The 10,142-nt window shown below is 43.1% G+C and overlaps 1 protein-coding gene across 1 annotated transcript; it reads left to right on the forward strand.

The window, feature by feature from the left end:
* Positions 1–248: 248 nt before the first annotated feature.
* Positions 249–4,093, forward strand: LOC109767781 (bifunctional dTDP-4-dehydrorhamnose 3,5-epimerase/dTDP-4-dehydrorhamnose reductase). Its single transcript, XM_020326500.4, has 2 exons — positions 249–932; positions 3,298–4,093. Exons 1-2 carry the CDS (start codon positions 483–485, stop codon positions 3,748–3,750), a joined length of 903 nt encoding a protein of 300 aa, XP_020182089.1. The 5' UTR covers positions 249–482; the 3' UTR covers positions 3,751–4,093.
* The last annotated feature ends 6,049 nt before the right edge of the window (positions 4,094–10,142 follow it).

Raw genomic sequence — 10,142 nt, forward strand, 5'->3', positions numbered from 1 at the left:
GATGTTCAAACTCCCCTACTCCACCCCTCAAATCGAGACGGCGGGACACATCTCGTCTAAAGTAGGGATCTGCGACGGATGTCCAAACTCCCATGCTCCACCCCTCAAATTGAGACGGCGGAACACGTCTCACCTGAAGTAGGGATCCGCGCCCTAGGCCTCTCCTCCAACCACAAAATCACGTGAGCAATATAAAAACCGAAGAAGCTTAATTAGCAGTTTAACTCACTCAAACAGGCTGTCGTCGTCGGTGGATGGCATTCCCCCTTGCAATGCGAAGCGAATGCACAAACCAGTAGGGATCACGGTGGACCGGACAGCGCTGCAGCGTCACCGTCGGTGCTCCGTCACCCGGGATCACCCGCGGGGACAGAGAATATCAGCCCGCCTCCCTATTATAATCCCGCCCCAATCTCGTCTCCATCTCGATCTCGCCACCACTCCCCCATTTCCACTCCCCTCCCGGATCTCGCCGATTCGCCATGGCGGCCTCCACCAACGGCTCCTCGCCGCCGGCGCTCAAGTTCCTCATCTACGGCCGCACCGGCTGGATCGGGGGCCTCCTCGGCAAGCTCTGCACCGCGCAGGGCATCCCCTTCGCCTACGGCGCCGGCCGGCTCGAGAACCGCGCCCAGCTCGAGGCCGACATCGACGAGGTCGCGCCCACCCACGTCTTCAATGCCGCGGGCGTCACCGGCCGCCCCAACGTCGACTGGTGCGAGACCCACCGCGTCGAGACCATCCGCGCCAACGTCTGCGGCACGCTCACGCTCGCCGACGTCTGCCGCGCCCGGGGCCTCGTGCTCATCAACTACGCCACGGGCTGCATCTTCGAGTACGACGCGGGCCACCCGCTCGGCTCGGGGGTCGGGTTCAAGGAGGAGGACACCCCCAACTTCGTTGGATCGTTCTACTCCAAAACCAAGGCCATGGTATGCCATGTACCCATTCTCCCTTGCTTTAAGCTCCGGTTGTCCAAAGAATTCTCTCTAGAATGGCAAAGTGGAAATAGATCGGAGCCGCTTTGCTCGATTTATAATGTCAATGCCTGATTGCACGCTGAAACTTTGAAACGAGGTGTGTGATTATGGAGGAAAATGTGGCTTGTCAGTGATTGAGATTCCATTGATCTGTATGTAGTTAAGAAGGCCTTAAGAGAGATTTGGTAATTTGCATTGACCATCGTTTGGTTAGATCCGGCGTGATTTGCTGAATACCCCTAATTTCTCTGTCATCGTCACATTGAAGATGCTGATCATGGTGTTAGCTTGGGTTGACTTAATTTAAATAAAGTCAACGAAATCATGCTTACTTATGGGAGCATGTTATGGGGTCTCATTGAATTGTCGGAGTACTCTAATTGGTTTCCCCCATCCATGCACACTAGTTTGGTGTATTGATAATTGCATGCTTCTTTGAATTTGTACAGCTCACTTCCCAGAGCTTTACCAATTTTGATTATGCAAAGTAATTAGCAATTTCGGTCGTGTAAACATCCTGCATTGATTATTTCTGTTATTAGATCTTAGTCATGTTCTGTGCTTATCATTTCATCCTATTTTAGAATGTTTGCTGTATTGGTGTTGTAAATTTGTCGCTTAAATTCTTGAATCGCAATTTAAGTACAATACACTCAAAACCAACATGATCTGATATAGTAGCACATTTTATGGAGAAGGGTCCGTTGTGCTACTGCTACCCTGGTTGGATAAAAGAAGGACAAACATGGACTACTATAGATTAAAAAATTGCAATAAAAAAAGAACCAACTGAATGTTTATGCTCGGCGGAAATTGTACATGATAGTAACAAAATGAGTGATGTTAGGCCCAACCAACGAAAAGAGTGATGTTAGGCCCAAGCTAGAGTCTAGTTATTGGGCATACCCTCATACTTTATTGTTTGCGATGTGCTTTTAGCCTGTAGGTAATTGAAGTTAAGACACTTGGGCTTGCAGTACGGAAGTGTATTTATTGTCCAAGAGTTTTTTGACAAGTATGTCTTCTGTCAACTGCCTGAATGCCATGAGCACCTATCTTGGAAAGCAGGTGCCTATTTTGAAAGCAAAAGATGACCTTGTTAGCAGGATCCTTGTCAAATTGGATTCCTTATCTTTTACACTTTAGTACAAAGTTGAGTCACTTAATTTGGGATGGAGGGAGTACTTGACAGTGCCACACAAAATATAAGCAGTTCAAGTATTTGAATGTACATCGTTTGCATAGACTGGTTCCGTGATCTGGATGCCCTGTGCACTATCAGAAAATAGTGTGCGATGTTCTGGAACTTAGGAAAGAACTGAACAGCTATAGGCATGCAATTGTAGATATTATTCAAGAAACCCTGTTTCTTTCTTGTTGCTTTCTTTTAGTGTTTTCTTTTGTGCTACATCATCTTCATATGGACGAGAGGATCGTTCATTTTGTTTTGATAGGGTGGCTAAAATTATGTGGTGGCATATACATATATAACGTTATATAACTCTACAGGTGATGCTCGCAGATGACAATTACTAAGATACCCTTGACACTAAATGAACTAACTGGAAGCGGGAGAATGGTTCATATGATAAACGGACAGTATGTTTTTCAGAGATGTTGCTTTTTGGTGTCACATGGGTGCATAACAATTAGTTCAAAACAATTAAAATTGCATCGGTTAGACTTCATCATAGCTTAAAATTGAGTGTTTCATCACTTCTGCACACGAACGAATCATGAATTCGAACCTAATTATACTTTATTTCTCAATTGTCGTACAAATAGCAAAACCCTTCAAAAACATATTCAAAATTTGAAAAAAAAAATTAATGTCATGTAGATGCAGATTTTTGAAAAAGTGATAACTATCCAATATATGGCCATTGCATTAGCCATTCTAATTTTTCTTATTTGGCATCAACCATAACATGAAAAGCCTGTTAATATTCTACATTTCTACTTAGCCAAATTCATCTTCGATTAATCATTATGATTTACCAATAAGTCTTATTTCCAGAGAAGTTAGCGTTGGACCTTAAAATGCTGAACTTACCATCCATTGAATATTGAAATGATCATAGGTATTTATGATAACGAAAAGTTTCTACATAGACAAAGCTCGATTAGGCAAATCTACGACTCAAAAGAACACCTGATTCAATCTCACAGAGAGCAGATTTTGGTGAAAATATACCCGGTTAATTGTGCCATTGTTCGTATGTGTGCGCATTACCATTATTTTCATGATAGTTTGGTACTTTTAATTATGTTATTAGAAGAAGTATTTTACGGTGAAGCTAACATTTACCTCTAATAGGTTGAGGAACTGCTGAAAAACTACGAAAACGTGTGCACCCTTCGTGTAAGGATGCCTATTTCATCTGATCTGTCCAATCCTCGCAATTTCATCACAAAGATCACCCGGTATGACAAGGTTGTGGATATCCCAAACTCAATGACAATATTGGATGAACTTCTTCCCATCTCAATCGAGATGGCGAAGAGAAACCTCACCGGAATCTGGAACTTCACTAATCCTGGTGTGGTGAGCCACAATGAGATACTGGAGATGTACAGAGATTACATCGACCCAAACTTCTCCTGGAAGAACTTCAACTTGGAGGAGCAAGCCAAGGTCATAGTCGCACCGAGGAGCAACAATGAACTTGACACTGTTAAATTGAAGACGGAGTTCCCAGAACTTTTGTCAATCAAGGAGTCGCTGATCAAAAACGTGTTCAAACCAAATCAGAAGACGTCCAAGGCTTGACCAAATGGAGCAGTCTGCACAGAGCCTTATGTTGATGTTATTTGTTCGACATACATTTATATCGCTCTCCGGTGCTAATCCAATAAGCATGCATGGTGTTTTATTCCGTCCCTGTCCGCGTGCAGGCATTGTTGTTGCAGGAGATAGTTTCTCGTAGGAAGTCACACCCATTGCCATTATCAGATTGTTACACAGAACACTCTACATGGTGTTACTATTGTATCCTATGAATACGGTGGGAGATGGACCAAGTGAGGAGCAAGTTCCTCTGTTGTATTGTATCACATAACTGGAGTATATCATTTTTATAAAGTTCAGTAGGAGAATGCTTTGGACCCTGCAATATGTTGTTGCCTGCCAGTTCGTTCCTAAAATTGAGGCCATTTATAGGAATTCTAGAGGATAGGAATTTTGTAGGGGAAAAAAATTGCTTTGAAGCCCTTTAGTTTGTAGCAATGGATTCCTATTCCTATCTTATGCATCAAATGACATGTCTTTGTCAATTTCTATGATTCTTTTTATTCCTATGATATAGGAATATCCTATGAACAAAGGAGGCCTGAAGTTTTTTGCCAACATGGGATGATATTGACTGTCCACATTTGGGGCATGTGCATGCATCCATTAGTCAACTGCAGGAACAGTTTTGCGTAGGAGGATCAAATATAGTGTCCCGTCATCTTTGTCGGCACCGAGAAGCTAGCAACCTTATCAGCGTCCCAAGGAATGGCACTGAACCTGCGGTTCAGTCGGAGCAAGCGACAAGCGATCAAGGCCCCGTAGCAGATCTGACAAGCAAAGAAGACGGCGCGGGAAGAATCAAGCAAGCAGATGGGCCGACCCGGCGGCCCAGGCGCGAGACCAACGCACCGCATTGGCTATCGGACTACCAGCAGGCCCCTTAACTGTGTTAACGGTCACTAGTTTAAATAGACAATTGCTTCTTTCTCTTTTTTATCGGCTTGGACTTGGACGATGGCTTCGGCCGGTTGTAGTCGTGTAGCTGTGAGGGTGGATGGGTGACCAGCTACAAACCTAATTCCCCAAATTCGAAAATCGAATCCCTAGCTAATCCACCAGATCCAGTGCGTTACTTACAGTTGGTATTAGATTTAGTGGTCTTGGAGTTGTCGCGGCACATTCATGGGATATGGTGGCGTGATCGGCGGCGAGCGTAGGCGATGGACAAGCTGTCCAAGGAAGGGCGCGGCGTGTACGCGCTTCTGCGGGTGGATTTCACCGCGGTTCTGGACCAACGTTTCAAGGATCACGGTGAGAATCTACTCCAAGCAGTCGACAAGCTCATCCAGGCCAATACCGCCACACTCGATAGCTTGCTGTCGGCGCGGGTCGATGGCGTGCGAGATGAGCTCGCGCTCGAGCTTGAGAACATCCGCGGTGAGTTGCAGAAGGAACCGCCAATGCACACGAAGACCTCGTCGTCGCGGCACTGCCTCCGACTCCCTCGGCATCGACCAGGAATACCGGAGGAAGGCACATAACACTTATGTCCCTCCTTCGGTCAGAGGTGCGCGTGATTCCAGTTTTCCTACTCGTTCTCCTTCTGGGCGTGATGTGAGTTCTTCCGATCATGCTGATGTGTTCTCATTTGGTGTTCGAGCGGATCTACCTCGGTTCGATGGAGCAAATCCGTGGTTGTGGCAGTCCCGTTGCGAAGATCAGTTCAACCTCTCGTGTACTCACCAGCACAAATGGGTCTCGATGGTGACATACCAATTCGAAGGGGCAGCTTCTCGCTGGTTGGAATCCGTGCAACGCAGATATCCCCAAGCCTCGTGGTATGAATTGTTGCAGCTCGCAGAGTCGTTTTGGCCAAAATCAACACCAGACGCTACTTCGTCAATTATTCTGTATCTCCCAAACTAGCACTGTCGTTGATTATGTGGATCGTTTTGCTAACCTCTATGATTAGTTATCAGCATATGAAGAGGCGCCTAATCATTTACATCATACCACTCAGTTTCTGGATGGTCTTAAACCTGGTGTTCGCGTTGCAGTTGCTCTTCAGAAACCCAAGGACCTGGTCTCGGCTTATATCTGGCCTTGTTGCACGAAGAGCTTGGTGAAGGTGTGATGCCACTCAACTCCACAGTGGGACAACAGTCTGGTCCGTTTCGACTTCCTCTTCCTCCAAATCCCCGTGTTATTGACGATAAGCGTCCTTCTGATGACAAGTGGTCTGCTCTGCACGCATATTGCAAGTCTAAGGGGCTTTGTTTTGTCTGTGGTGAAAAGTGCTCTCAAGATCATGTTTGCAAATCTAATGTGCAGTTACACTTTGTTCAGGAGTTGATCGATCATGTGCAGTCTATGGAGCCTCTGTTCATAGTATGGGAATGTCAACTGCTGCATTGGGCAAGGACCCTAGTGCTCCTTCTCTCCAGTTGGAAATCCAGTTGCAGAAACATACCTTAATCTTCCTAGTGAAATTTGGCAGGACTGTGATAGCCTGGCTTATTATGGATGATAGACTACTCATATCAATAAGGAATTCCTTCTTTTTCGGGAGCCCATTCGGAAGAACTCCAAAGTTAAGCGTGCTCAGCTTGGAGTAGTTTCAGGATGGGTGACCGATTGGGAAGTTGCTCCCGGGTGCGCACGAGTGAGGACAAAGTGCGCAGAAAAGACTAGTATTGATCTGTGGGGCCAGTCTAGATCCCGTCAGGAGTAACGACCACCGGCGGGTGTGTCCGGGGCGTTACAAGTTGGTATCAGAGCCGACTCTCGCGGTTACACGAATGTTTGCAGACAGGTGCACGGTCATGTTGTGCATGACGTTTGTGGCCCGTCGTGGCACACGACATGACACATGTGCCGGACTGGATGCACAGATGATGTGCCAAGAGGGAACGTTCATGTGGCCCGACGAGGACGTCGGTTCCTCTGAATGGGGGTTTATGTGATAGCCTGGCTTATTAGGGATGATAGACTACTCATATCAATAAGGAATTCCTTCTTTTCCGGGAGCCCATTTGGATAGAACTCCAAAGTTAAGCATGCTCAGCTTGGAGTAGTTTCACAGTCTAGATCCCGCCAGGAGTAACGATCACCGGCGGGTGTGTCCGGGGCGTTACAAGGACTCACTCCTTTATAGACAGTTCTTTTGATCACCTTGTTAGCTGATGTGCAAGATATTGTTGCTGTGTCAGTCACTATTGCTGGTGGTGCTTCTTTGCAGTGTTCCCAGATGTTGCAACAGTGTCAGTGGAGTTGCTGCGACACTCAGTTTTGTTCAGACTTCCGATTGCTGTCATTGTCAACTTATGACGGGATTTTGGGTCTTGATTGGTTAGCACAACATAGTCCAATGCAAATTGACTGGCTTCAGAAATGGATGTCATTCCAACAGCAAGGGCGCATGTTCACTTTTCAAGGCTTGTTACCTTCTGAATTTGCTCCTACAGTGATTGCTTTGTCTGTTATTCAGTGTTCTACAGATACTTCAGTTTGCCCTGAAATGCAAGCAGTGCTGGACAAGTTTCCTACAGTGTTTCAGAGCCCCACTGCCTTCCCCCTAGAAGAATGCAAGACCACCATATTCCCCTCATACCTGGTGCCAGGCCAGTGTTTGTCAGACCTTATAGTATTGCTCCACAACTCAAGGATGAATTAGAGAACCAAATTCAAGAGCTCCTGTCTCTGGGCATGATCTGATACCGCAAAAGCCCAATTTCTTCACCTGTTTTGATGGTCAAGAAAAAAGAGGAAGGTACTTGGAGACTTGTAGTTGATTTCAGGCATCTGAATGCTATCACTCTTAAAAGCAAATATCCTTTGCCTATGATTGATGAGTTATTGGATGAGTTAGCAGGTGCTTGCTGGTTTACTAAAATGGTTTTGAAAGCTGGTTTCCATCAGATCAGATTGGCACCAGGTGAAGAATATAAAACTACATTCCAAACACACCATGAAAAAATTCGCTACTATTATATTCTTAAGTTGTTTCCTTTCTCGTTAAAGGGTGATGCTAAGATATGGTTTAATACTCTTGCTCCTGGTTGTGTGTGTAGTCCCCAGGATATGATATATTACTTCTCTGAAAAATATTTTTCTGCTCATAAGAAACAAGTTGCCTTACAGGAAATATTTAACTTTGTGCAAATTGAAGAAGAGAATCTCCCTCAAGCTTGGGGGAGGCTTCTCCAATTACTTAATGCTTTTGCCTGATCATGCTCTTAAGAAAAATGAAATACTTCATATCTTCTATAATGGACTAACAAATGCTTCTAGGGACTACCTAGATAGTTGTGCTGGTTGTGTTTTCAGGGAATGAACTATTGAACAAGCTGAAGAATTATTGAATAATATATTGAAGAATGATAATGATAGGACACTTCCAGAGCCACCACCTAAACAAACTCTGAAGAAGATGGGTATTCTATTTCTCAGTCCTGAAGATATGCAAGAGGCAAAGAAGTCTATGAAAGAAAAGGGTATTAAAGCTGAAGATGTTGAGAATTTACCACCTATTGAAGAAATACATGGTCTTGACACATCGACGCAGGTGGTAGAGGTAAATTCTATTATAAAGTTTGATGAAGGTGATATTCCTTATAATAAATCTGCTAGTCAATGCTTATATGAATTTGATAATTACATTATTAAGCAAGATCATTACAATGGAATGTTATGAAACAAATGAAACGTAATGCCTACATGATTAATCGCTTAAGTGACTTGTTGCTTAGAATTACTAATGATGTCAAAGGTGTAGGTAAACATGCATCTATGGTCCAAACTTAGTTAGAACAAGTTGCTAAATATCAAAATGATGTGCTTAATGAGATGAATAATAATATGAATGATCATGCTATTAGAGTAATGACTAGAGGGGGTAGAATGACTCAGGAGCCACTTTATCATGAAGGTCACCCTAAAATAATTGAATAAGACTCTCAAAGAATTAATGTTGACGCACCTAGTCTAAAAATCTGAAAAAGAAAAAGAAAAAGAAAAATGATAGGACGTTGCATATTGCAAGCGAACCTGAAGTAGAAAAACCTTCTGTGGATAATGATGATGTTTCTATTTCCGATGCTGAAACACAATCTGGTAATGAACATTCACCTAGTGATAATGATAATGACAATGATGATGTTCATGTAGATGCTCAACCAAACAATGATAAAGAACCAAATAATGATGTTGAAATAGAACCTGTTGTTGATCTTGATGACCCACCGCCTAAAAATAAACGTTATGATAAAAGAATTTTGTTGCTAGGAAACATGGTAAAGAAAGAGAACCATGGGTTCATAAATTCATGCCCTTTCCTACTAAACCATCTAAAAATAAGGACGAGGAATAATTTGAACGCTTTGCTGAAATGCTTAGGCCAGTCTTTTTGCGTACTCATTTGACTGACATTTTGAAGATGGCCCCATATGCTATGTATATGAAAGATATTGTCACTAATAAAAGAAAAATACATGAAGCTAATATCTCCACCATGCTTGCAAACTATTCTTTTAAGGATGGAGTACCTAAGAAACTAGGAGATCTAGGAATACCAACTATACCATGCTCCATTAAAAGAAATTATGTCAAAAGGAGCCGGTGTTAGTTTTATGCCTTTCTCTTTATATAAAAGACTTGATTTGAATAAACTCACTCCCACTGAAATATCATTGCAAATGGCTGACAAATCAACTGCCATACCTATTGGTGTTTGTGAGGATGTGCCCGTTGTAGTTGCAAATGTTACTAGCTTAATAGACTTTGTTATACTTGATATGCCCGAGGACGATAACATGTCGATTATCCTTGGTAGACCCTTTTTGAATACTGCAGCAGCTATATTGATTGCAACAAAAGCAAGTTCACTTTTCATGTCAATGGTAATGAACATACGGTGGACTTCTCGAAGAAACAATTTCAAGTAAGTGCTATTCATATTATTGAAAAGACTCTGACAATTACTATTGGATGTTTTCAACTCCCTCTTCCTACTGTCAAAAAGAAATAAGAAACACTTATAATTGGGGAGATGCATATCCCTATTGAGGTAACCTATTGTTATAGGAAGATTCTTTGATTTCATGTTAATCGAAAATAGTTTGTTAATAAGACTTGACCAACCTTATTAATGGATTCTTTTTTAGAGGCATGTGGTCGCTGAATTTAGTAAGCACAACCTTCTGTACCCACTTTTTGCTCTCTGTTATTTTTAGTTAAATGCAATAAAATGCCATGATTATCCGGTTTTCTTAATTATCCGTGCAATAAAAAATAGCCCAAAAATGAAAGTGCTCAAATTGATCTGAATTTTTTACATGAATTTTTATAGAATATTTAAGAATTTCTTGCACTAAAAACATCCGAGAGGGAAGCCCCAGGTGCCCACGAGGCACCAGGGTGCGCCCTGGTGGCTT

Source organism: Aegilops tauschii, chromosome 6 (genome assembly GCF_002575655.3).
Source record: "Aegilops tauschii subsp. strangulata cultivar AL8/78 chromosome 6, Aet v6.0, whole genome shotgun sequence".
Lineage (NCBI taxonomy): Eukaryota > Viridiplantae > Streptophyta > Magnoliopsida > Poales > Poaceae > Aegilops > Aegilops tauschii.